The following is a 27,995-nucleotide window of genomic DNA, read 5'->3' as shown; positions in this document are numbered from 1 at the left end:
TTACTTCATTGTCTCATGTATGTAACCCCATCATTAAGATGAGATGTTCATGGAAAGAAGAAGAAAAATTACAAAGATTAGCAGTGCCACTACACACACCACCTCCCCTGCAACCACAAATAAGGATGACAGAACACGACGCAGAGCTTGCGCCAGCGCACGCCTGATGGCCCCCTGCTCGCGGTGATACTGCATGATGTACTCATTCCGTGACCTGGGCATGGTCGTCCAGTACATGTCCGCAATCTTGAGGACGAGCGCCCACACCTCCTTCCTGTTTCGCTCGGTGAACTCGGGTCAGGCCCCCATGGCGAGCTCGTCCATGAGGTAGATGTAGCCCAGCCGCAGGGCGCGCGCCTTCTCGGTGAAGACGCGGTGGTGGCGCGACCGCGTCCGCTTGATGTACTTGCGCTCCGGCAGCGACCACACGCCGCCGTAGTTCCTCACGAGGAGCCTGCACCTGATGCGCCGCCGTCCACTGAGGATCTGGACCGTGTATCTCTTGTACGGCCACGCACGCTTGATGAGGTGCAGGATTCTTGCTCGTTCATCGTCTTGTGCCTCATGCCTATCCATTGACTCCCTGCTGCCTAGTGTCTGCCGTGACAAGAGCGGAGGGAGTATCAAAGAAAAAAAATTATGAACCTACAAAAATCAAAATGATCTGTAGTTCGAAACAGAGAAGTATCAAGATCGTTCGGTCGAAATTTTTTCAAAAAAATTGACAGTTAAATTTTGGATGCGATAACCTCAACCAAGCAACGTTGTTTTGTGACTAGAAGGCAACCCAAGGCAAAGGCAATGCTGATTATCATCAAAGGATAGAAAACAAAGCAATGCTACAAATTTTGTGACTGGAAGGGCTATTGGTTTTGCACTTCTGCTGCGCAGTATTATTTGGAGAAAAAAAACCGGATTGGTGCAAGGAAACTAACCGGAGTGGCCCAGCCGCCTAGGTCGTGAATCGTGATCCAGGCTCCTGATCGCCGGAATTAATTGAACTCAACGGCGGCGGCACGAGGCCCGCCGCGGCAGAGCCAAGTCGCGGCGCAGCCTAGTAGCGGACGGTTGCTTGCGTCAAAAGTTGATTGAGGACCTAATAGAAGGTCCGTGAAATAATACATGCAAAGGCTGCCGGAAAATATTCCCTACTGGGATTCACATAACAAGCCTGGCTGGTCTCGGACTCGAACGGCAGGGTAATTTCTTTTTTTCCCCCTTTCCGAAAGACGAACGGCAGGGTAATTTTCTTTCTTTTACCGAAAGACGAAGGGCAGGGTAATTTGGGGGAAAAAATTGCCTGCAGCCGGCTGCAAACAAGCGACACTGCAGCCTCCTTTCGATTCGCGACACGTATCCGTTCCCACGGATCTCAAAGAAACGGTCCAGCTTAGCTTCGCATCGGCTCAAAGTATCGATTGGTTTTGCTCCGGCTTGGGCTCCGCTATCTACTTTCGTGAAGATCCGAAAAAACGCTCCTTGCCGTTTTGGAGGTGGAGGAGCTTGCCCAGCGACGCCGATCCCGCCGACTCCAATCGCGCTACGAAGGCCGCCTCGTCGCCGGCCTCTTCGTAGCAGCCGAGGTTGCAGCCATTCGAGTAGACTGCGACGGTGGACGGCGCGCTGCTCTGGCCTAGAACTCGCGGTAGTTCACTGCTCGCTAGCTGCTTGTTATACTCCCAGCAGAGGCGGATGGCAGCAAGCAGTAGCTAGCCAACAGCTAGCAGGTTTGCCAGCATTTGATCAAACAGGCTCACAATTCTGTTCGTATTCCAATTCCAATACATGCTCTGTCTTTACTCTGTTTTGGTCTACGATATCTTAAAAAAATATCTTGCTAATACTGAAGAAATGCCATTTCGTTTTCAGAATCCTTGACAATGTTGTGCAACTAGAAGCTATCGGTCCTCGGAAATCAACAAGACTCGAACCAAGATGGAGATGTTATAATGAAGTCTGGAGAATCTGATGCTGATATGTGCAGCAAAAATTGAGCTGGATACTTCTAGGCAATGAAGAAAACATCCCATGAGGTTATCAAGCTAGAAGAGAATCAAAGATAAACCCTGTATAGTCTGTATAGTAGTACTGATCCGAGCTTGCTGGCGTGATCCTGTGTGTTTCTTCAACAGCGGGTATACTCTGTACTAGTGATTACAACCTACAGATATAATTTCTATTGTCATCAAAACAATGCAAATAGATTATTACAGCTCCAATTACATTGAAATTGATAAAAGAGTGCCTGCTGCTTACGTGATAAGATTTTGGGCTTCATCAAAATGTAATTTAAGAGTAGCTGAAGCTTCTTGATCAACTCCAAGTAGAAGGCTTATATATCCTCCTGGCATCAATGGAGCAACCACGGTTGGAAAATACGCATACATATCATTGCTTACACCATCGCTTAATGTCATATTAGCACCAACGCTTTCATCAAATGATGTCTGTGCACAAAAAAAAATTCAGAGAATATTCAGATAAATGAATTATTGAAAAGGACAATAGCATAGCTCAGTATGCCTTACAATCATCTGTTTCGGGTCCTGATCATGTTCTGTACTTTGGTCCATTTTCCTTGAAGCTTTTCCTATGTGGAGGAGTAAAAATATTATGAGCTTACTTTCTCTATGATTGAACAGGAACATGTAATATATATTTAGAACTGTTAAAAGAAGTGATATGGAGAGGATAAGAACCTTTATCGGAAGAACTTCTCCTTTTCTTCCCTGTATTCTTTTCAACTGCATTCTTTGCTCGTTTACTTTTTGCACCTTGCACTACCTGAGGAACTCTAAATGATATTTCACTATTTACATTATCCATACTGCAGTCATTTGAAATTCCAGGAACCTCAGTTTCTTCCATTTTATTTAGTGAATGATCAGCCTCCAATTCCAACTTCTCTAATGCTCTCTCCAAATCATTAAGGAGTGGTTTTGACACTGAACACTTTAATGCAAGGGATGTTGCCATTCGAGACAGTCTTGCAGCATGTGCTTTCAAGTTTTCTTTCTCCTTTCCTTTTTTCTCAATATAAAAACCTCTTTTTGCATACTTTGTCCATCTGGTCAGTATATACTGAGATGGTAACATGAAAATATCATTTACATTGAATACTTTCAAGGCATGCCTGCATAATATACCTACAAGTTATAAAACCAACGGTAAGCAATTTGTATTGGAAGGAAAACTGTAACTCAAATAATGTATACGTACCTATAGATTCAAACTTTCTGCAAGAACAAGTAACAGTCTTGTCTGCAATATTGAACACAACTGTTGCTCCATAATTTGAGTCCATATGTGTGACCATGAATATTGATATTGACCCCTCAGTTTGTACTAACTTGCAAGAAAATGCAAACTGATTTTTAAATTCATCCTCAAACTCTGTATACATCCTCCTTGTATAAGATTCAGCAGTTGTCTTCAACAAAGGAAAATTTGGGATGTAATTAACTGGGTTCTTCATACGTGATTTAAAATCTTCATATAACTCATTCTCACAAAGAGAAGCAGAAACCTTTTCACATTCCACAATAAGTTCAGAAAGACCAAGTTTCCTACGAAATCTTTTCTTAAAGACATTATTCATACCTTCACTCCTTTGGGTTGTTGTCATATCAACTGTAAAAGAGTCACGATAAACTGCAGCCCACTTTTCTCTGAAATCATATAGATTTAGCAGCCATGAATTCTCCTCTAGGCCATAGTCAGTCAACAGTTTATTCCACTTTTTTTTGAAACACTCCTCTGATCTATCTTCATAGACACAACTTTTGAAAGCAGGTAAAAACTTCTTAGGGTGCTTATTAGTTACATGACTAAGATGTTTCGCAGCATTAAGATAAATATGCCACAAACAAAGATGATGGCTTGTATTTGGGAATACATAAGCAATTGCTCCTGCCATGGCTGCCATGGCTGCATCTTGATCAGTAAAAATAGTGCTTGGGTGCTTTCCAGACATTGCCGTCAAAAAAGTTTCAAACAGCCAAATAAATGAAGGAATAGTTTCATTAAATAACAGTGCTGCCCCAAAAATAATTGTCTGCTTGTGGTGGTTGGTTCCAAGGATTGGAGGAAAAGGCATTTTAAATTTATTAGTTTGAAATGTGGTGTCAAATGACACAGCATCACCAAAACACTTCTAATCCATGATAGACTGACCATTAGCCCAAAAAAATTAGTTATCTGACCATTTTCTTTGTTTATTTCAATTGCATAAAAAAATGTGGGATCCTCCATCTGCTTGTTCTTTAGGTATTCCAGCAATGTTTGTGCATCATTGCATTCTAAATACTTCTTCCGTTCACGACCAATTTTATTGTAGCAATCAACCTTCAAGAATGGAACATTTTCAGGACGACCATAAAATTGTTTCATGAACTCGAATACCTGTGATGACTTCATCCCAGCTTTCCGTATTTGACTAATGAGTTTTCTGTCCGCTTCTATAACATGTCGCTGGGATCTCAACATGTGTGTCTTACCTGGACTGGCTAGATAATGATTATGTTCAAGTTCAACCTGTTGCACTGTCCAAATCCCCTCTCTACTGATGCTGAACAAAATACGAGCATTACAACCTGTCCTTGTACCGCCACGTGATGAACCAGCGTCTCCATGCCCTTGTTTACTACAAACTAACAGTTTTGATGATATAGTTTTATCCACTCTACGCTTTGTGTCACTTTTTCTGATGCTGAACCCGACCTTACCAGCATATGTGTTGTACATCTCATATGCAATGTCTCCAGACTCAAAAGACATTCCAACTTCAGGAACTATCACAGGTGGTCCATACTCATTAACATCCTATTATAAAATGCGCCATCAACAATATCACATTATCACAACACAAACTAAATTTTTTCTTAAAATACGCATAATCATGTTACCTGATGCTATGTGTGATGTCTATTTTTCATGTACAACAAGTATTATAAATTTGCACATATAAAAATGATCGAACCATAGTTCAAAAAAATGGCATCAGAGAAACATTTTCACTATACCTGCGTTTTCTGTTGGTCATCGCCTATCTGATCATCGATGGTTGCAGATTCTTCAGATGCAAAAGGGAGCAACAAAGATTGTACCCGTTGATCGTTGGCTTCATGATCTCCAATTATTATCGTGTGTCCATGTGCAGAAGGGAGCCCAAATTGTCTTGTCATATCCTCTTCTCCTTGCATGTCCTCGTCCGCTCTTCCTGCCATGGTGGTCAGTGGATGATAGTCCTGAAACATACGTGAGAACTGTTATATCTAAGTTGAGGATAGATCACCTTTGTCTCAAACGGGGGAATAGTGCAGATCGTTGCAAATTGACGCCGGTGAGGCGATGATCGGCGCCAGCGGCGCTACGTGGTTTGACGGTTGTTTCTTTCTACCCCGTGATGCAGATGCGAAAAAAGAGATCGAGCCAATAGAGGCAAGGAGCAAACTGATCGATGGCTTGAGCCAATAGCCAAAGCCAACTTGGCTGGGTTAATCGGTACTTTGAGCCGATACGAAGCCAAGCTGGGCCGTTTCTTTGAGATTCATGGGAACGGACACGTGTCGCGAATCGAAAGGAGGCTGCAGTGCCGCTTGTTTGCAGCCGGCTGCAGGCAATTTTTTACCAATTTGGGCGTGGCGTGGATTTTGAATTGAGATGCCAGTTGCTGCCCGCCGAGCAACCTCTTCCTCCCCTTCCCGCCCAAGCTCTATATAAACCCCCTGCCGCCCTGCCGTGAAGCTGAAGCTTCCATTCCACGCTCGCGCCCTCCACCGCTCTCCACGCGCGCTCTTCACCCTCGGATCGGCTAGCCAGTCGCGCGCGGCCCGGTGAGGAGCGAGGGAGGTCGGCCATAGGCGGCGCCTCCGCCGGCGAGATCGAGTGGGTGGCAACTTCCACCGCGACGCTTCCGGCGGCGTTCGACGCCGCTGCGTGCGCTGAGGATCATCACGCTATACATGACCGCGGGCCAGCCATGGCGACGATGCTCATGCTGACAATGACAGTGTGACACGCATTCCTGCACCTGCACTGACAAGATCAGAAGCTCTCATTCTGCAAAGCTTCAGGTCTCAGCATGTGCCGGAGTATCAGCCGGTCACATGTGTTTTCATCCTTCACTGACATCTCAAGTGACTCTTCCCTGTGAGCAAAATATCCTACACCACGGCACCACGTTTAATGCCATACCTACCTCTTCTTCCTTGTACGTACTTTCTAGTTTCAAACTTCTTTACATGTCAAGCGAAGGAAGGATATATATACGTCAAAAGGATGGGAAACTTCTGAAGAGTGTTCTGAGTCACCAGCATGGTGCTTTTATTTTTCTGAACAAATAAAGCATTTTCTCATCTTCATCAGAACTCTAACTCCACGTTGCACCTAAATCATGCAACGGACTGGGAAACCATATGCGTTTTACCTTATGATATGAGTGGCACACGGTTTGCCATCCTAGCTTGCTTTGGATTATCTCGCATGTCATCGACACAGGTTACAGGTAATATACACACCATGAGAGTGGCAGGAAATAAATACCCATCATTAGTAACAGGATGCACGCGCGCGCGCGCACACACACACAATAGGGGAGCTTTACCATCTTAAACTATATTCAATACATGATTCTTATGAGATTAATTTCTCTCTTCCTTTACTGACATGTTCAATAGCTCTTCTCATTTAGCAGAAACTTTGCAACTGTCTAGCTGCTACATTATATTCAGTACGTCCTATCTACTTCTTTATATGTCAGCGAAGCAAGGATATAGATATATGTCAAAAGGATGAGTTGATCAGCAGAGTGTTTTGTGTCTCCGGGAAATCCGAGTGAACAATGCAACTGTATCAGAGCGCCCATATCGCCCGTCTTGTTTTGCTTATCAATTTTTGTTATCCCCTGAGTATGGGAGGCGCCAGGAGAAAGAAATTATTTTTCCACATGGACGACGTCTAAATTTCATTACTTGTGAGGGTAACGAAATTACGAGGTTTAGCGTCTGCAAAAAGTGATTTCTCAATGGCCACTGTTACCAGACTACTAGCAAACTACCAGACTGCGAGCGGTCCTGAGGCGAAACAGGCTTTGGGGTCACTGATTTTTGGGAAATTAGCATGGTTAGGTATGCTTAGGTGAGGAAGGAATCTTAAAAAAACTTGTTCAGGCTCAGGGATGTATGCTAGAACGTTGAAGCAAACAAGATGAAACAATTCAACTTGTTTGGGATTCTTGCAAGAGATCTGAGCGTACAACGACACGGGAACCAACATACTAGATGACTCGAGCCAGTCAAGGATTCAGAGACCCAAGATTAAACAAAGCATACGTTCAGCATGGCGTCGAAAGTTACCTGCAATTTTTTCAGTGTATTCATTTGTTTGTGCAAGAGAATAATTTTTTTTAATGGTCACCGGAGGGGAGAGCATCCCCACCTAAATTATAGTGCTAAGGTGTGGCACACCATATATTAAAGATCTCGTTTCTAAGGAGAAATGAGGCAAAAACTCTGCATCGCTCGATTAATTTAGAAAAACCTGGCTAAAACCCCGACAGCAAGCTAGTTAAATTAGATCTAAACCAACACTAGGCCCAAGCACAATGATAAATTTGTGGCATAACCACGAATAGAAAATACTGCACCCGAGCATAAGGGTGAAATTATGGAATAACCACCGGTAGCGACAACACGTTCTAGCACAAGAGCGAAAATATGGTATAACCAGTGATCACACTACTATGCTAACAACATCTAGCATAGCAGAAGAATCACCTGGAGGTTGCTAGCTGCAGTTCACAAGCTGTGCGAAGGTGGACAATGAGCACCTCCTTGCGTGCCGGGCGCAATGCTTTTGCTGCACAGTTTTTGTGCTTTGCTGCAGAATCCGGATGGCGGTTTGGGGGTCAAAATGACAACAACTCCATCGAGAAAATAGACACCCTCGGGCGTCGACGTCGTCGCTCGTTGGTAACAAGCTAGGCTTTCGCCGGCGACTCCCACTACCCGCAGACGTCAGGCATCCGGCGTCCGCGTCGGTCCACCTTTCCTTGCTGGAACCTGTCAAACCCGGACCCACGAGTCTGTGCACATAGCGTAATTGGTATTACGCGCAAGTTTGGTGAAGTGACCTTACTCCCATACTTCCAATATAAGATTACTAGTTTCCGACTATTATGTTATTGAAGGGGCGTCCCGCTCATACTTCCAGTATAACTCCATTTTACTGGTTTACGACTGGTATTACCTGCAAGTTTGCTGAAGGGGCCTCGCTCCTATATTTCCAGTAACAGATTACTAGTTTCCGACTAGTATCCTATGTTTCTGAAGGAGTCTCGTGCTCATACTTCTAATATAACTCCGGTTTATTGTATTACGACTGGTATTACGTGCAAGTTTGCTGAAGAGACCTCGCTCTCATACTTCCAGTAAAAGATTACTAGTTTCCGACAAGTACCTTATGTTACTGAAGGGGCCTCACGCTCATACTTCCGGTATAACTCCGTTTCACTGGTTTACGACTGGTATTACGCGCAAGTTTACTGAAGGGGTCTTACTCCCATATTTTCTGTAACAAATTACTAGTTTCGACTAATATCCTATCTTCCTGAAGGGGCCTCGCTCCCATAGCAAGACGTTTTACTAGTTCACGATTAGTTCTACAGGTGTTCGACTATATCAACTACGACCAGACAGCTTCATTAATTGATTTATGATCGAGCAGCAACTTGACCATTGCCTCGGCTCAGAGACTGGCGCCACCAGCTACTTGGTATACACTGTTCTACTCATCCAGCTCCCTGGCTCGGGGGGCTGGATGCAACAAAGCACTTAACGTGCTCGGGGGCTAGATGCAACAAAGCACTCAGCATGCTCTCAGTAACAGCTCTCATGCTTTAAAGCTGGACATTGTATAACTACTCGGAAGATCCCGATTTAAGAGACTTTTTGAAGATTCATCTCGGGAAGATAATTGTTTAACCATTATTTCTGAGATTCTATTCCGAAATAAGGGATTTTTTTTCATATTTTTACCTAGAGGACTTATCTAGCCATTGACTCAGGGAACAAGATTTGATTTGAGTGGTAATTTAGGACGCTGTTTGGTGAAGTTATTTATTTAACCATTTTTCTGGAAAGTTATCGAAAAAAAGGTTTTCGAATTTACTTAGCAACTTGCCCATTTTAACCATCAAATTTTCACTGTCGTATATTGCGTGCCACGATTCTTTGGATTCTTTATTCCAAGCCTTGGGGATTTGGATTTAAGGCTCGGAGGCTGCGGGACACGTGTCATCAGAGATTTATTTTTTAAATCTGTTGGAAGATTTCCAACAAGGATAGAAGATTCAAAATTAAATTGACCCTCAGCCTGATTCTACGAGTCAACCTTAAGGTTCGGGGGCTACTCCATATAGAGTGCGAGTTCAATCACACCCCATATAAAAGAAGATTTGATAATTACTCGGGGCACGAGCACTTCACAGCCTCGATGCAGCCAAGAAAGTATTCGGAGGACACCTTCAAGATAAAATTCGGGAGAATTAGAAGACGCCTTCAGAAGTACTCGGACACCTGAAGTATTTGACTACGAAGAGCTCAGGGGCTTTTTGTCAGGCCCGGGTCCACGGGACTCGCACATAGTGTATTTTTTCTAGGACAAGGGATGGAATATGGCCCACGCCCTATATCTGTTGCAAATACTCGTAGTGTAGTAGAACTACTCATGCAGTAGGAAACTACCCGAGAAGTACTCGGGTAGAACTCCTGGACTTGTACCCAACTAGAACTTTCATGTAAACCTGTCCCCTGGACTATATAAGAGCGAATAGGGACCTCCTTCGAACAGGAGATCAACCGATCACCACCAAAGAAAATATAAACCATATAGGAGGTAGGGTATTACGCTCTCGGTGGCCCGAATCTATCTAAACCTTATATTCCTTGTACCTTTGAGTTACTGATCTCGACGACATTCTAACTACGAACTCACCACCTCAGGTGTATCCGTCGGCTGAGTTACTGGTCTCGATGATACCCTACCTACGAGCGTCAGGTGTATAGGTCGGCAGAGGTGGCGGTAAAACACCAACGGAACCCGACCAGGTGCCGCACATCCCACTGCTTGAGCTAGTAGTGAGGTGGACCTTCTTCCCGACGGTGAGAAGCAGCAGCCTGACCTGAGCCGGCCATCGCGTCCCGCTGCTTGAGCCCACAGCAGCTCGCGCGAGCAGCAAGAGAGATAGCCTCACCCGTACCTGCCTCAACGCCTCCAATGGCAGCCGGCCCCCAACCGTCCCCATGCCTCGCAGTAGGAGGCGAGGTCGGCACTCCTGCAGCGCTCGAATCTGCCCCCTCCGGACACCGGATCTGCTCTCGGGGACGCCGGATTGACGACCCATGCGAGGAGGAAGCCCCGCCACGTCGAGTTATAGGAGCTTGTAGTTGATGCACACGGGGGAGCTCGGAGCGGGAGTGTCCAACCTCACGTCGAGGTGGCTGCCCCTGCTAGGGAGCCACCAGATCGGGCCGCGGGTTGCTGGGATGAGCAGCCGACGCCCGCCGCCGCCGTAGGACACAGCAGGCGCAGGTTTTGTGCCCCACCTTAGATTGGGACGTGGTTGCCCTGACCACGCCGTCATGGCTCAAATTCGGACCTTGTGAGGCCAGATCCGGTGATGGAGGAACAAGATTTTTTTAGCTTGAAACTGAGAAGGGGGATTCAGCGGGAGAAGGGAAAAAAACGAGAGAAGCAGTGGTGCGAGCGAGAGCCGGCTTCGGCGCCGCGGCGGGCCGCAGGAGTGGGCTTCACGCGGGGGCTCTAGGTGGCGGCGGTGGTCGCCCCTCCCGTCGCCTGCGAGGCGACGCGGAGGGGTACGTGGGGCTCCAACGTCTCACTTTCACCTTCAAAAATCCAGTCGCGATGTTCGTGCATGAGAACATAGGACATCAATCGAGAGAATCATTGCCGATGGAACAAGCGAAATGAGTAACTGGCTATAACTTGTAGTATGACATATTGGGCATTGGGCTATTATAGCATCTGAAATGCATGGCCCTTTCTCACCAGCAAACATACTCGTTAACTCCACTTCGGTGACTACTCGGGTTTGATTTTTGCAGAGCTGGAGCATTCAGGTCTTCGATTCTGGATTCCGGGTTATTATTTTATTTTTATTTCTGTTTACGCCAATTTTCAAAGTGGCTGGTGCAGGTTGTACCAAATCTTTGCCTATCCATGTCACTGAGTGAGAAGAGAAAAGATCGATGGATGTGTTAATGTGAGGTTGTGCTTTGGTTGAGCTCACCATCAAAACAGTGTTGCTAGGTAGGTTTCTTACTTCACAAATGCAAACTTGTATCAACTAACAAGTCCAGTCTAATTTGTATGATTCCAACTACCATTCAGTATACAAGCTGTCAATTGCTCTTCTTATTTGGTAGAAACTTTGCAACTGTCTATAGCTGCTATATTATATTCAGTCCACGTGATCCACCTCTTCTCTCTTCTCTTTCCCTTGACGTCACCTCTGCCTATTTAAGCACCCAAATCGTCAAACATAAGGAGTGAACATAGAACAAAGGCAAGCAACAAGAATCCATACGAAGAGGCCTAGCAGCAGTGAGAGAAACGCCATTTTCTTCTTCTCCATTTCCTATATGCATTACGGGAATGGGAAGCACGGGGAAAAAGATACATGCGTGCTCGTTGAAACGGGCAATCCAACGCAGCTGGTGACCTTTGAAACAATTCTTTGGGTCCGGTTGTAAGGATTTTTATCGGCTTTGGCTCAGGGCCGGAGCTGCGTTAACTCGTCAAAGTCGCTGGATCCTGACGAAATCTGTCAAATTCAGTGTACACCTCTGTTGTTTATATGTGTATTTGACTACGTTGTATCAATGAAGCCGACCCCCATGGAGGTTCATCTGTGTATTTGACCCGTTGTCTCGATGGAGCCGGCCCCAATGATGTGCTCAGCTAGCTTCCGTCCTGCTTCGGTTTCACCTATTTTACGCAAATCGATGTATTATAGAGTGAAGTCATTTTATAATCGAGATAATCGCTGACAGTTCTGAATAATGAAGACACATGTTCTCCGAATCCACTTTCCTTCATTTCCTTACAAGAAACTTGAATAACAATTTCAGTGAGCAGCATCACACCACCCACTATCCTTTGATGGTCATAACACAAGATTGCCTGCCAGGCTGTCATATGAGTAACCATCCATTTCCTTGTATATAAAAGTATGCCGACAACAGAAGTCCTAGGCTCCAAGCTTGTCTCTAAATTCTGGGCTATACTCCCGAAATCATAAAAAAAATCATTCTATGATTCAAATTTTATTCCGAAAAAAGTCATTTTACCCTAATATACCATATATTCTTCTTGATTGGGCTGCTTAGGTTTGGGAGGTGTCAGGACAGAGATATCCGCGTGATTGGAACAAATGCCTTCAGTTGCCATCAGTACCACGATGAAGATGTCAAATTGGCATGGGCAAGTTTCCTGAGCTTAAAATGACTTAAAGAGCACGCAAGCACCGGACACATCCCACATGGGAATACATTACGTAGCCCAGAGGCGCAACGCGGAAACAACAACAACAATAACTACTTAGCCTTTTGTCCCAAGCAGGCGCAACGCGGAAACACGTGCTACAATTACGTAGGAGTTATGGCTATTGGCAATTCAGTCATCAAGGCATCTTCTTCGAATCCATCACAGTTCCCTTCATTTCTACTCCCTCTGTTCGACTTTTTTGACCCTAAATTTGACCACTCGTCTTATTTAAAATTTTGTGCAAAATATCACTTCTTTTGTTGTGTCTTGCTTTATTAATAAAAGTTCTTCAAGAATGACTTAAATTTGACTATGTTTGCACAATTTTTTTAATAAGATGAGTGGTCAAACTTGAGGTAAAAAAAAGCCAAACAAATTATAATTTGGGACGGAGGGAGTAATAGGCATTAAACTTCAGTAACTCTTCTCACTAAGAAGCTTTACCACTCCAACTACCTTCACTGCGATGAGAGCACAGTACATACTTACTCACTCGCCATGCTGTTTGTGTGTGTGATGTCGTATAAGTTACGCTCCACCATCTCCTTGGACATACTAGGATAGAGCGTCTCTCATAAGAAGCTGTGTGCAAATACCATGGAGGGTTCCATACCATTTCTAATGTTTCCCCTTTCGGGCATGGGCTTAGGAGGCTTCGGGAGTAAGGGATCCGCAACCACCGGGGGAATTGGATGTAGAAGAGAAGTTTCAGGGTGATGGACCTGACTACTGTTAACCGCTAATAAGAGTCCGACAACAGACAAGATCCAGAAGATGAGCAGTGCGCGGGAGGCACAGAAAGGCTGATGCGAGGCGGAAAGTGAGGTTACTGCAAGAAGCGGCGAGGATTAGCGGAAACCAATCCCCTGCGGTAACTGCAGACAGACTATGCTACTGCCACGTGGGTCCGACTGCGACCAGGCCCACACGGTAGTGGCTCGAGTACCTCTGCAGTTACTATGGATTAGCTTACATCCAGTGATGTCCGTTAGACCACTATGTCTGCTTCAAATGCGTGCAACCATAGAGAGTTGCAGTAGGGTCAGCTTGGCAAAGGAATAGCATGTTTAGTAGTGTTAATTGGGCAGGTCCATATTTACATTTAGTGTTAGCTGGGCATCTAACTTTCTAAATGCTTTATTCATTGTTCTCAACACGTGAACATCCATACCATACAAATGAATGCATCTATCACCATTTTCATACTAAAGCAGTGATATTCTTTTTAATTGAAAGCTACAGTAAGTTAACTCTCAGTCGAAAAACTATGCTAATCCAACATCAATATGTCTGGCTCAAGGAGCAAACACTCGAACAGGCAATCACCTCCAGTGGAGATGGTTTAAATCCTGAACTAAAAGAGAAACTAAATCTAGTTTTTTCTCACTTCTGTGGCATTTAGATAATCTATCAATAAGCTGTGTGCCCGCAATAAAAGAAAATTGAAAGAGAACTGCTCGGGTAGTCACTTCTTAAAAATTCGCACAAATCCTAAAGCAGCGAGATTTTTTTATGGGATAATTGCAAAGAGAAAAAACCTACAAGTTAGGGTTTCAAGTCACATGCAAACTTTGTTTGTTTTCAAATACATATATGTGCCAGTTAACAAACAGATGTAGTTATCGTATAACCACGCGGATGATTTGGCTTGTACCTAATGAGCTTTGCAAAGAGTTTTAGTTTCTCAGAATTTGACATGTTCTCCATCAAGATCCATCCCATTTCTATTAAGGTTATGTACTTTACTACATTGCTATTGCTCAATAACTGCACACATATGTAGGCAGTGTTATTGCTCGTATATATCCCCAATTTTTTTAAAAAGTTTCCCATCCTGGTGGTTCCGAATTTATTGAAAGTTGAAACCTTGTCTCACGCCGTTTTTGCTGCTTGTGCTATATAAACACCCAGATAGTCAGATGTGAAATGCGAGAAAGAAGAGAGAACAAGAAATAAAGTGACTGGATATTGTTAGTTCTGCAAAGTCTTCTTGGGCATCCTGCAGGCTCTATTTGTTTTTCTTTTTGTCCATAATAAGGTTGGGCGGCATCAGCAAGAAACAAGCTCTCTTTTCTCGTAGAAGTGACGGCTGCGGATTTCGCACTGGCGCCACTCGGATGCTTTCCGCCTCTACTAGCAGTCACTGTTGTGTGTGTCATGGATGAGGGGGGAGCTCATGAACCAGCAAACCCATTCAAATAGGTAGCTCCAAAGGGGATTACTGACCTATATTATCAGCACAGCATGAAAGGTCATGTATAGCATGATGAAGGCTTCCATCATCACCACAGGAAAGTTCCGAACACGGGACCTACACATGCTGGTACACCAAAGAGAGCACGAGAAACTTAGCTCTTTCCGAGATTAATAAGAAATAGGATAGCCAATGTTTTTTTACAACATCAGATACTCAGATCCGTGAAACCTGCAAGAAGGTTATCTTAGAGTCCCATTTCTACAGTTTTGATGCGTATTTCTTGAGGGCATCTCCCGCGTTCTTGTGCTCCTCCTGCGAGGGCAGGTTACTCAGCAGCGTGACTCTGGATTCGGCGATCTGAAGGCCCTTCTCTCCCGTGGATGGATCCATCTTCCAGAGCTTTACCTCCCACACCTTCCAATCGAATTGCAGCAGAGGGTTCTCAGAAATGAATGAGTTTTTTTTTCCGAGTAAAAGGAACGAGTTACAGAGACAGTAATATTTAGCTTGGATACAAAATCAAATGGAGAAAATGCAAAAACAAAAAAAAAATCTATCAGAAAGCACCTAGAGGAATTCTTTTCAATTTTAAGTGCCTTATGGAGCTTCTTTAAAAATAATTCAGCAACTTCTTCAATTCCATCTAGTTCTTTCTTTATTACACGCGCTTCAGTGTTCAGAGCCAGAGATCAGCAGGGCGATTCGAAGTTTTGACAATCTTGTGCCTGTTTGTTAGTGCTAGCTGACAAGTTACGTACGCCGAGTCGCCAAGCCAGGTCAATTGTAGCTATCCTTTTTTTATTCTTGCCGATTTCCAGCACCAATTGGCACTACTACAAATATTTTTTTCCATTCCACTTAATTGCACCAGGGACACACCTGTTTGATTAGATGTGTTCAATGTAGCCAACAACGGTGGTTAGTTCAACTGTGTGGCATCTATGTTCTGTCACTATGAGCTAGGCATGGGCCATGGCTCAGTACTCTTGTAGAAGAGAAGTAGGCATGGTCACCAATGCTAGAGACAGGACATGCGTAGCTAAACATATCATTCGGTGTTAGGGTTTAGAAGATACTCTGAACTCAACACCTTTAAATGTGTCTTTTAGAAGGGCCCTGATAGGGGATAAGCTGAGATTGTGGTATGAGTTGGTCTCTAAGATACTGAATATGGTACTGACAGAAGATAAAGACTCTTTCCTGTTGTCTCTGAATACAAACTCTGTTTTCCGTGTGAAGTCTATGTACACAGACTTAATGCAAGCTGATAGGGTTCCTACTAGAGGAATTGTTTGGAAGCTAAAGGTACTTTTGAAAATAAAAATCTTCCTTTGGTACTTACAAAAAGGAATTATTTTAACAAAGGATAATCTAGCTAAAAGAAGATGGAAAGGGGGGGAGCACTTGCTGCTTTTGCAGTGAAAAGGAAACCATTCAACATCTGTTTTTTGAATGCCATGTGGCAAAATTTGCGTGGAATGCTGTTTTCTTTGCTTTTGGAATAAAACCACCTGTTAGTATCTTGGACATGTTGGGCTCCTGGCTGAGAGTATATCCTCAGATTCTCAGGAAACAAATTTTAGTGGGAGCTGCAGCAATGTGCTGGGCAATTTGGCTAAGTAGAAATGATGCAGTGTTCAACCGGAAGCACCCTAACTCATACTTGCAGGTTGTATTCAGGGGGACGCACTGGGCAAGATTTTGATCGCAGCTATCTAAAGAAGAAGAGCAGACTCGTTTGAAAAGCAGTTGTCGGCAGATTGAAGGCCTAATGTTGGAGCTGTTCTCCATTGGGGGGTGGGGGGGGGGTGTGGAATTTCAGAAATAGAGCTGCGTTCTAGGAGTTGCATGTCATGTTTTCGGAACTCGTTTTCAGCTTTGTTCTGTGGTTCGGTGTAGCGTTGGCTAAGCAGCCTGCGTGTTGCATTTCTTGTTTTGGCTATGGACTCTCGCTTGTAAGACGTCGAGGCCGGACTTTCCTTAATCTTAAAAAAACATATCATTCGGTGTTAGTCAGAAAGAAAACATATATCATGCCGTGTCCTGTCGCTAGCTAGAGCATGAGCCTAATCTAAGACTAGCCACTTCACTAGTTGAAAGTGAAAAAGGATCGTATTATTGCTGGATGGGCAGGACAGCTACTCGTCGGTGGACGACCAACGAAAATGCAAGGAAGTTCCAATCGCTCGCGTAGCCGCGTCAGAAACAGAAGCGAACAGTAGCAGCGCATTACCACCACTAATCAAATCGAATGGGATCCACGCGATCCGTCGGCACCGCGCGCAGGCCGCTGACCAAGCTCCGGACCAGTAGCGGGGAACACGGGTGGATCGCGCAAGCTGCCTCGGTGAGGTTAAAATTAGTAACACAGGTTAAGAAATTAACCACTTGGGTAAGTGGGTCGGATGAACAGTGGTCAACCGAGATCGCGCAGGCCATGGTAGCTAGCGAGGCGAGTGCTCGATCGGGATGGGAAGCGACCGAGGAGGATCGGAGCGAGCGAACCGAACCTGGGTAGAGCGGCCGACGTGGACGGGGGCGGCCCGCGCGAGGACGGTGTCGCCGAGGGCGGCGCTGCGGAAGTGGTTGATGCTGAGCTGCATCCCGGCCACGCGGCGGTACCCGGCCGCCATGTGCGCGCCCATGCTCGCCAGCGCCTCCGCCACCAGCGCCGACACGCCGCCGTGCAGCACCTTGAACGGCTGGCAGCAGGTGGGCGTCACGAGGAGGCGCCCGGCGAGCCCCGACGGGGAGAGCTCCTCCATCTCGAACCCGAGGGCGTGCAGCGGCGAGTCCAGCTCGGCCATCATCTTGGCCCTGGACTCCTTCGTCGCCGCTGGGGCTGGCTGCCGCGGCGTGGCCGTGGCGCCGCGGTCCATGGCGCGACCGCCCGGAGGTCGTTGGGCAGCAGCTGGGGAAGCTAGCGCGTGGAAACTGGAAAGTGCGGAGTTCGTTTTTGGAGGGCGTTGAAGGGTTCAAGGTGGGGACGCTATTTGGGGTGGTGCAGCACCAACCGTCGTCAACCCTCCGGCCTTGCTCCTCCCAAGTCCCAACATGGCATGGCCCCACTAAAAAAGTTAATTCGACATTTTCGATGAAAATAACTGAACCAATTTCTTGTAGAAGTGTTCAATCAATTAAAATTGATCAACAAAATAAATAAGTAAAAAAATGTAGAGCCAGTAAAAGTAGACATGACTCATGAGAGTAAAAAAACCCTAAAATAAAAGGATGTGCGAAGTAAGTTGTTCAGAAAGGAAAAGCTAGGAGGAAATTGAGAGAAAATAAAAACTGATCACTACTTAACTAAGTAGAGGTGCACCATTAGATAGCAAAATCTCATGAAACCGGAGGGCATCCAAGAGTGTATGCTACGTCATGATCTCATAAAATGCTTTTGCGATCAATGTGAAAAAAACTAGGTGATATGTCGTTATTAGTGGAGTCAAGATAAGTATAAGATGCATTGGTTGTCATGGAATAAACTAAAACAACAAAAAAAATGGAGGATTGGGCTTTTGCTTTTAATTTGGCGATGCTAAGGCTAAACAGAGATGGCGGCTTATACGTGCCCCAGAAACTGGTAGCCTGGTAGGTGTTCACATGAAAACTCTCCCTTCAATCGGACACAATAAAGAACATGGGAACATGCTGGTACCGCAAAGAGAGAGATTGGTAGGTGTTCTTAAAGATAAATAAGTAAGGAGATACTATAACCATTGACCAACGCTTCCAACATCAGATCCGTCAATCTGCAAGACGGCTATCCGTTTGAAGTTTTCTTTTTCTTTTTCTTTTTACAGTTTTGAGTATTTCCTCAGAGCATCTCCTGCGTTCTTGTGTTCCTCCGGCAACGGCAGGTTGCACAGCAGAGTGACTCTGGATTCAGCGATCTGAGGGCCCTTCTCTCCCGTCGATGGATCCATCTTCCAGAGCTTTACCTCCCACACCTTCCAATCAAACGTCAGCATGCATAGTTCTTCACGAGAACACTGAGACAGTGAAAGATAACATGGAGGAAAATAGATGGATGCATGCAAAAGAAGCAATCAGGAAGCATCCAAAAGGAGATGCTTGGTTATAAGGAGGATATGAAATAACCAATTCTTCGCAGCGTTTTGAAACAAATTGAAAGCAGAAGGAACCGTTGGAAATAAATTTCAGTTAAGATATTTGTGATCTTCGCTATTAAGGAAGCGTTTAAACCATCTAAACACGATTAATGAAACCTAATGATAAAACTCTAATGGACTGTGATCAGCAGGCTCATTAGGTCTGTTTCCAGAGGCTGGCCCCCAGCCCCACAGTGCCTATAAATATAAGGTCGTGGTTAGCACCTTAATTACCCAATCATCAAAATCTAAAATCCTAGCCACCGCTAGTCTGATCGCTAAGGGCACTGGAGGGGTTTGGAAGACCAAGCATTCCCGTTGGCGCCCGGAGGACGCCGATTCGCTGCTGCATCTCCTACACCGACAAGAACGTCTACTTCCTCTACGGATCAGGTGTAAATGGCTGCTGCTACTGTTAACGCTGGTATAATGATTACCATTTATTCCGCATTAGATTGATTTGTCATGAACTAGGTTATGTTAAGATTCTGGGTAACGTGCCACTAATATTAAGTTTTGGCAATCCTAACAATTGGTATCAGAGCCATCTTAACCTAATCATGCACGGTCAATTTTTGAGCCATGTTTATGCCTCTGTTTTCGTCGGTTTAAGATGCAAAAGTGCTGTGCAGATTAGATCCTATTGCACAGATAAGTTTGATTCATGTTTTAGTCGCAATTAGTTCCTGCAGAAACGCTTTTTTGTGTTAATCATGCTTGATTAGATCTAAATCATGGTTAATTAGATTTCTGATCACGAGATTAGATCTAATCTAATTCGGTTTATGTCAAGTTTAAGTTCAATCTTTATCTGTTAATGCTAAGTGTCTCGGATTAGATGCAAATGTTTAATATTTATACTAATTCATGGTTAAACCGAGATAAATTGATGATCAATCTATGCAATTAAGGTTAGGGCTTACTTCTACTTAATCTGTTTCCCAAATTAGATCTCTGTTCATGTCTAATTTTCACAAAATTAGATCCAAAATCATGAACCAGATGCATCATTAAGCATTTGAGAGAAAAGGGAAATGCAAAATTTAGATTGATTTAAGAAATCCCTAAATCTCGTGATGAATCCTAACCTTAAAATTGAAGAAGAAATTACATGTGTGGCCATGAGAACGCGGAGCTCTACGCACCGCGCTGCTGGCCAACAGCATGTGGCGCTTGCGGCCGAAGGGCCCGCCTGCGCAGCACCGCTCGGCCACCCGCGCGCCAGCCCGCGCGCCACCTGCGCGCCATGCTGCTGGGCCAGCCAGCACCGCTCCGCCCGCGTGCCACCTGCGCGCCACGCTGCTGGGCCAGCCAGCACCGCCCCGCCTGCGCAGCTCCGCTGCGCACCGCGCGCCAGCGCACCGCCCGCCCGGCCACCTGCGCGCCAGCGCTGCTGGGCCCGCTGCGCACCACTTGCACAGCGCCGCCTCTCTGCCTGCGCGGCGCCGCCCGCGTGCATAAGCGGCGGCCATGCCCGGGAAAGGGATGGAGTGAAGTGCGGCCGCAGTAGGGTTTTGTTCCAATCGAAATGTATTTATGTGAGTTGCCATGAGTTCCTGAGTGTCCGATTGGAATGGACCGTCCAGATACACCCGCATTAGGGTTTTCGCGGGATGGGCCAAATGGGCCAAATGCGCAGATTGGGCTGCGTGTGCAGAGGGGATTTTTGTGCTGTTTACGAGTTTTAGCCCAGTTAATGTTTAAAACCTTTTTATTTACTGTTTCTTATGTTTAAGCTGTTATGTTTAAAGGTTTTAATTATTTCTGTTGCACTTATTATCACCAGCATTATGTTAATTAATTTCCATGAGTTATGTAAATGTTTTTAATCCTGTTTTAGTTGCATTTATTCGCTGAAAATTATGTTCATCCACCATAAGCAATTAAGATGCACTCTATTTAAATGGAACCATCGGGAAGTTTATTTAGAGCACTTGTAATTAATTCTGACGATCGTTGATTTAATTATGAGTTTTAATGATAAATTTTGTTTGTTTTCCCCATCGGTGATGCAAATTGAAATTCATATATGATTTTAATCAGACCATCGTAGGGTTAATTTCATACTTCTTATGCGCATCTTAATTGTGAGTTTAATGAAGTTATTGTTCTCATGATTTTCAGTGAACACTGTGACGGGCTACCTGAAATCCATTGAGCCCCTAAATGGCACCAACTATCCAAGCTAGTATAAAGATGTTAATGTTGCCATTACTGTGTGCGAGTATGATCTCGCCTTACGTCGAGACAAGCCAGCAGAGCCCACTGATCCCAATGGTGATCGTACTGCCATTGAGAAGTGGGAGAGATCAGACAGGATGGCCAACATGATCATTAGGAACACGATCACTCCGGCCATCTGTGGTGCTATTCCTAATAAGAACCAGAATGGTAATGATCTGAGCGCCAAGGCATACCTTGCCAAGGTGGAGGAGAACTTTAAGAGTTCTTCCAAGACTTATGCTAGCACCCTGATCATGAAGATGCTGACTTCCCAGTATGATGGGCAAAGTGGAATTAGGGAGCACACTATGAGCATGTGTGTCATGGCAAATACGCTGAAGACACTGGATATGGCTATCTCTGATGGTTTTCTGGTGCACTTTATCATGACTTCTCTGCCAGTACATTCCCTTCAAAATAAGCTACAACACTCAGAAGGTGACTTGGAGCATGGCTGAGCTTATTAGCTACTGTGTTGAGGAAGAAGAAAGGCAGAAAGCTGAAAGGATGAAGGATGCTGTCAACATGGTCAGCGAGCGTTTTGGGCGTGTTAGCATGAGCAACACTCCTAAGCATCAGGCTGAGTCTGGCAGCAGCAGGCAGCATAAGAAAAAGTTTAAGGGCCATAAGAGCAAGGCCGTGTCACATAAGAAGACCTCTAATGAGAGGTTGTGCAAGTTTTGCAAGTTACCTAAACATGAGCAGAAGGAATACCATGGATTTAAGGAGTGGCTTAAGAACAAAGGTACAATTACTGATTATGTATCTTTTATTGATGAATCGTTCTTAGTGAATTTTTCTCCTAATACTTGGTGGATTGACTCAGGTGCCACTGTGCACATTTCCAATTCACTGTTCGATCCGAACTATAAGAGAGGGGGAGCGAAGCCTAAGAGTGGCTGATGGCAATGAAGTGAAGGTTGAAGGCATTGGGAGCTTCGATTTGGAGTTACCTGACGGCTTCAACCTTAGTTTGCATGATGTTCTTTATGTTCACAGTTTGGAGAGAAACCTTATTTCTGTTTCGCATTTAGATAAGTCGGGGCATATTTGTGAGTTTGGTAACTCTGTGTGCAACATTAAATTTCATAATTTAAGTGTGGGCCTTGGTCATTTGCAAGGCGATCTTTATTTGCTCTCTTTTGACAATGTTTATTCTGCAATGAATGTGGATGATATATCGCATAAGCGTAAGCGTGATGATGAGACTTCTTCGAAATTGTGGTATTATCGTTTGGGCCACATTTTGAGGGGGAGAATTGAGCGTCTCATAAGAGAAGAGATACTCCATTCATTATTAGATCTCTCAAACTTAGATCAATAATGCGTTGATTGTATTAAGGGGAAATTCGCTAAGACAATTAAGAAAGGAGCTACTCAAAGTTCGGACCTATTAGAAATAATTCATACTGATATTTGTGGCCTGTTCCCAGTAAAATTTGTTGATGGTTTTGACTCGTTCATTACTTTCACAGATGACTTCTCTGGTTATGGTTATATTTACCCCATTCATGATCGATCCGAGTCATTAGATAAATTCAAAATATTCAAGGCTGAAGTGGAAAATCAGCATAATATCACTATTAAATTAGTGAGATCGAATCGAGGTGGTGAATATTATGGGAGACATGCTCCATTCGGCCAAGTAACCGGACCATTCGCTAAGTATTTTGAAGAGAATGGTATCAAGGCCCAGTACAGTATGCCGGGCGAACCACAGCAAAACGGAGTTGCTGAGTGTCGTAATCGTACACTAATGGACATGGTACATAGCATGCGTAGTTATTCTACTTTGTCTGTGGAGCTGTGGATGAAAGCATTAAAAATAGCTGCGCACATACTAAATCGTGTTTCTTCCAAATCCGTGCCAAAAATACCTTATGAGTTGTGGTTTGGGAAGAAACCATCGCTTAATTATTTGCGTGTGTGGGGCTGTCCAGCCGAAGCTAAGTTATTTAATCCACAGCAAAAGAAATTAGATGATAAGACGGTGAGCTGCTATTTCATCGGATACCCTGATAAGTCTAAGGGATACCGATTCTACTGTCCTGATCATTTCACTAAGTTCGTTGAGACCAGGCATGCTGTATTCCTAGAGGATGCAGAAATTAGTGGGAGCTTTCCGAGGAGGGAAATTAATCTTGAAGAAATACGGGCTGAGATTCCCATCCCGATAATTCAAGAAACAGTAACACCTCAGTTAGTGCCGTTGTTTCTTCCTTCCGTTCAGAGTACACCATCTGTTCAGATTACGCCTCCTGTTCAGAGTCCTAGCGCTGCTCCGCCTGTTGAAGTAGCTCCTGAGCCTGCGAGCGAACAACAAGTTGAGCAAATGACGCCTAATGCTGAAGTTGAGAACCCTGTCGAGGTGCCTCAGACTGCACCTCAACCTGTACCTCAGCCTGTTGAACCATTAAGAACATCACAGCAGGCTAGAAAACAGATAGTTTTTCCTGATTATGAGACATACTTAAGTGAAGATATGTACGATATTGGAAAAGCTGATGATCCTAACTCGTTTAGAGAGGCAGTATCATGTGAGAACTCTGCCAAATGGGTTGAGACCATGGAAGAAGAGCTTAAGTTCATGAGTTCCAATGATGTTTGGGATCTGGTAGATATTTCAAATGGAGTCAAACCAGTAGGCTGTAAATGGGTCTATAAGACTAAACGTGATTCTAAAGGGAACGTCGAACGATTCAAAGCAAGGCTTGTAGCTAAAGATTTTACATAAAAGGAAGGGGTTGATTATAATGAAACTTTCTCCCCTGTGTCTAAGAAAGATTCATTCAGAATCGTTATGGCGCTAGTAGGTCATTATGACTTAGAGCTACATCAGATGGATGTCAAAACTGCGTTTCTTAATGGTGACTTGGATGAGACCATCTTCATGGCACAACCGGAAGGTTTTGTTGTGAAGGGCAAGGAACATTTAGGATGCAGACTTAAGAAATCTATTTACGGGCTTAAGCAAGCGTCAAAACAGTGGAACCTTAAATTCGATCAAGTGATTAAGAAATTCGGATTTAAGGAGAATGATGTGGATAATTGTATCTACACTAAGATAAAGGGTGGTAAATTTATAATTCTAGTACTTTATGTGGATGATATCCTATTAGCGAGCAGCGATAAGCGTATGTTGCATGAGACAAAGGGATTTCTTTCATCCAATTTTGATATGAAAGATCTTGGTGAAGCCTCTTATGTTCTGGGCATTGAGATACACCGAGATAGGACCAAAGGAGTACTAGAATTGTCTCATTGAGAAAATGCTTAAGAGATTTAATACGGATAAGAGTAAGGCCACACCTGTTCCATTAGCGAAGGGCGATAAGTTTAGTGAAGCCCAATATCCTAAGAACCAATTGGAATCAGATGAGATGAAGGACATACCTTATGCTTCAGCTGTCAGAAGCCTGATGTATGCACAAGTCTATACGCGTCCTGACTTGACTTTTGCTACCGGAATGTTTGGAAGATATCAGAAAAATCCCGGAAAGGTCCACTGGGTTGGTGTCAAAAAGGCATTACGTTACTTCCAAGGCACTAAAGACTTCATGCTCACATACAGAAGATCAGATAACCTTGAAGTTGTGGGTTATACTGATGCTGACTTTGCTCGATGTGTGGATAGTAGGAAATCTACATCAGAATATATTTACACGTTAGCTGGTGGAGCTATATCATGGAAAAGCTCTAAGCAAAGTTTAGTTGCAGCGTCAACGAGGCAAGCTGAGTTTGTGGCATACTATGAAGCAACTGGACAGGCTGTTTGGCTTAAGAATTTTATTCCGGACCTCAAGGTAATTGACAGCATTACGGAACCTATAACGTTATAACGTGATAATCAGTCTGCGGTATTCTTTTCGAGTAACAATAAATCAAGTGGTGCTTCCAAACATATTGACCTTAAGTATCGTGTTGTGAAAGAAAGATGCCAGAATCGAACCATTAAGATTGAGCACATAAGAACTAATTCTATGTTAGCGGATCCGCTCACTAAAGGCTTACCAGCGAACGTGTTTAAGCAGCACGTTACTATATGGGTTTGGTGAATAGTCTTTAGGTTCTGATTTAGGGCCATTATAACTCCCAAGTAACGAATAAGCGTTCTACCGAGGTGTTTCAGTGAGACTGTGGGTAATTGGGTCCCAGTAGTACATCATGCTACTGACGACGCATTGGTCCGGTACTTTCTGTTACTACTAAGGGTGAACATTAGTATGATACGAACATTAGCCTTAACCGTTCGATCAAGTGGGAGAATGTTGGAAATAAATTTCAGTTAAGATATTTGTGATCTTCACTATTAAGGAAGCGTTTAAACCATCTAAACGTGATTAAGGAAACCTAATGATAAAATCCTAATGGGCTGTGATCATCAGGCCCATTAGGCCTATTTCCAGAGGCTGGCCCCCAGCCATACAGTGCCTATAAATATAAGGTCGTGGTTAGCACCTTAATTATCCAATCATCAAAATCTAAAATTCTAGCCACCGCTAGTCTGATCGCTAAGGGCACTGGAGGGGTTTGGAAGACCAAGCACTCCCGTTGGCGCCCGGAGGATGCCGATTCGCTGCTGCATCTCCTACACCGATAAGAACGCCTACTTCTTCTACGAATTAGGTGTAAATGGCTGCTGCTACTGCTAACGCTGGTATAATGATTATCATTTATTCCGCATTAGATTGATTTGTCATGAACTATTCTGGGGACGTGCCACTAATATTAAGTTTTGGCAATCCTAACATGAACCACCAACAACCAGGCGGCAGACCTGCTCGAGATCATGGCGTGTTCAATGTAGCCAACAACCAGTGGGCGGGGCCGGTAGATCAACCGTGTCGCATCCATGTTCTCTGATCCTGACCACGCTAACGTTATGTGTGCTGATTATTGTTGATTTTATGATTTTCCGTTTCACATCATTTAACACAATGTAGATATTTGTACTTTTATGATTTACAGAGCCTGGTAAAAGGGAGGCATCATGTCTGAACATTGCCCTTTTCGCTAATGGTACTGTACGTCATCGTGCTGAATTCTTTGGTGGTTTCTCGCGGAACTCCTATCTTCTTCAAGAGCGCACCTGATGAACACTTTTCGTTTTAATGGAAAACTCAGGATGTACTCTAAGCTAACGCTGCCATCAGAAGTCGCTGCCTGTGAGCGCAGGGCTGCGCCAGTTACTGTCACTAGACGACCAACTAAATGAACGACCGCAAGGAAGAACTGAGTCGCTCGTTTCAGAAGCAGAGAGGAGCAGCACAGGTGTAATCTCTGAAATCGAACGGAATCCACGCCATGGAAGCCGCAGACTGAGCTTTGGAAAGCAGTGAAGAAAAACATGGGCAGATTGCTTAACTAGCGACACAAAATAAGAATTAGCTACCGATCCGCAGTTCAGGTGTGCCAGCGTGTGTTGGAGGCATGGAGACGAGGGAGTTATGGAGGAAGAGCGAGCGAACCTGGGTGGAGCGGCCGAGGTGGACGGGGACGGCCCGCGCGAGGACGGTGTCCCCGAGGGCGGCGCTGCGGAAGTGGTTGATGCTGAGCTGCACCCCGGCGACGCGGCGGTAGCCCGAGGCCATGTGCGCGCCCATGCTCGCCAGCGACTCCGCCATCAGCGCCGACACGCCGCCGTGCAGCACCTTGAAGGGCTGCCGGGCACACGCGGGCAGCGCGCGCGGTCATCAATCAGAACAGCCGGCAGCAGTTGCGACAGCGGGCGGTGGCTGGCACGGCTAGCCGCGGCACGCGAGCGCGCGCGCGCGGGGACACTGCTACTCTGCTATCTAGTAACTGATCGACTGACCTGGCAGCAGGTGGGCGTGACGAGGAGGCGGCCGGTGATCCGGGACGGGGAGAGCTCCTCGACCTCGAAGCCGATGGCGTGCAGCGGCGGATCCAGCTCGCGCGCCTTGGCGCTGGAGCCCTCCCCCACCGCCGGCTGCTGCTGCCGCCGCCGCGCGGCGTCGTCCATGGTGACGCGCGCGACCTGCCGGTTTGCCACGGGGTAGTTGGGTCGTGCAGCTAACTGCTGGGGGAAGGTGCGCGTGGAATGGAACGTCTGGGCTTGCGCTTCCGGGTCTGCCTCTGTCCTGACCGGCCGATTGTCACATCGGGATTGTCGGGTGAGCCGTCTCTCTTCCTCTCGACGAAACACAGGCAGACACGTTTAGAATTAAAAAAAAAACTCGATCGTCTCATCTGTGGTCAGGCAAGAGTCGTTGCTCATTGGTTCCTCGTGACCGCAGCCGGCACCAACCCAAGCCGTGTGGTCTGCTCTCTCGCTTACTGATTGGCGGCCTGGTCCAGACTCCAGACTCCAGACTACCGTTCAGTACCCGGCTATCTCTGGTGCACAGTGCACGGATAGGGGGCCACGGGCCACAGCCCGGCCAGACCGGCGCCTTGGCCATCCCGAGTGAATGGTTGACGGTTAAAGCAGACAGGGACGCTGCCTCTGCCTGGGCCGGCTGCCTCGACTGGTTGGTGCTCGCTCGCGTCGTAATCTTGCCCCGCTCCGCTAGTCCATCCAGTGGTGAACTCGCCGAGCTGAGGGTTCACGCTCCAAAGTTCCTTTCTTTTGATAACGAGCAGTAATCTTGCGAGCTGCTACTGGAGTCCGTGTGGTCAACGGGGCTGCTGTGCCAGTGTGTGTGACTGGTCACTGGTCGAACATTTGAGTTCATGGGCCAGGGGGTCAGGGCCTATAGGCAAGCCAGCGCGCGACGGGCCCCTGGGCCGCCTGCATAATCACATTGGGCCAACGTGAAACTAACTGATCGGTAGGCACGCAGGCTTCCTGGGCCAGTTTCAAGGAAGCATGGTGCTGACGCGGGCCCAATCCGTGCGCGCGCCGCACCACACCACACAGCCTATGTGCTCTGCTCGGC

The 27,995-nt window shown here is 45.5% G+C and overlaps 2 protein-coding genes across 8 annotated transcripts; both read right to left on the bottom strand.

The window, feature by feature from the left end:
* Positions 1-6: 6 nt before the first annotated feature.
* Positions 7-27,243, bottom strand: LOC112873916 (1,4-dihydroxy-2-naphthoyl-CoA thioesterase 1-like). Of its 7 annotated transcripts, none has more exons than XM_025937015.1 (5): positions 26,912-27,242; positions 26,565-26,756; positions 24,681-24,738; positions 24,490-24,601; positions 23,072-23,402 (listed from the first exon to the last, which is right to left on the bottom strand). In XM_025937015.1, the coding sequence occupies exons 1-4, from the start codon at positions 27,077-27,079 to the stop codon at positions 24,498-24,500; spliced, it is 522 nt and encodes a 173-aa protein (XP_025792800.1). In that variant the 5' UTR covers positions 27,080-27,242; the 3' UTR covers positions 23,072-23,402; positions 24,490-24,497. The 7 variants fall into 7 exon arrangements, with proteins under 7 accessions (XP_025792797.1, XP_025792803.1, XP_025792802.1 ...); XM_025937014.1 differs by lacking the exon at positions 23,072-23,402 and adding an exon at positions 23,430-24,405; XM_025937012.1 differs by lacking the exons at positions 23,072-23,402; positions 24,490-24,601; positions 24,681-24,738 and adding an exon at positions 7-597 and having other exon boundaries at positions 26,912-27,243.
* On the bottom strand, positions 14,889-17,675 carry LOC112873918 (1,4-dihydroxy-2-naphthoyl-CoA thioesterase 1-like). The gene is made up of 2 exons (XM_025937019.1): positions 17,272-17,675; positions 14,889-15,175 (listed from the first exon to the last, which is right to left on the bottom strand). Exons 1-2 carry the CDS (start codon positions 17,638-17,640, stop codon positions 15,020-15,022), a joined length of 525 nt encoding a protein of 174 aa, XP_025792804.1. The 5' UTR covers positions 17,641-17,675; the 3' UTR covers positions 14,889-15,019.
* Positions 27,244-27,995: the final 752 nt, after the last annotated feature.

This window comes from Panicum hallii, chromosome 9 (genome assembly GCF_002211085.1).
Source record: "Panicum hallii strain FIL2 chromosome 9, PHallii_v3.1, whole genome shotgun sequence".
Classification (NCBI taxonomy): domain Eukaryota; kingdom Viridiplantae; phylum Streptophyta; class Magnoliopsida; order Poales; family Poaceae; genus Panicum; species Panicum hallii.
The sequence above is the reverse complement of the archived record's forward strand: the minus strand, read 5'-3'. Positions and strand labels throughout refer to the sequence as shown.

Coding starts and splice junctions, on each gene's coding strand:
- LOC112873916 (XM_025937012.1), bottom strand. CDS start 27,079: ATGGACGACGCCGCGCGGCGGCGGCAGCAGCAGCCGGCGGTGGGGGAG. Junction 26,757..26,911: donor TCACGCCCACCTGCTGCCAG/GTCAGTCGATCA, acceptor TGTGCCCGGCAG/CCCTTCAAGGTGCTGCACGG. Junction 598..26,564: donor ACCTCGGCCGCTCCACCCAG/GTTCGCTCGCTC, acceptor TTGTCACGGCAG/ACACTAGGCAGCAGGGAGTC.
- LOC112873918 (XM_025937019.1), bottom strand. CDS start 17,640: ATGGACCGCGGCGCCACGGCCACGCCGCGGCAGCCAGCCCCAGCGGCG. Junction 15,176..17,271: donor ACGTCGGCCGCTCTACCCAG/GTTCGGTTCGCT, acceptor TTCGATTGGAAG/GTGTGGGAGGTAAAGCTCTG.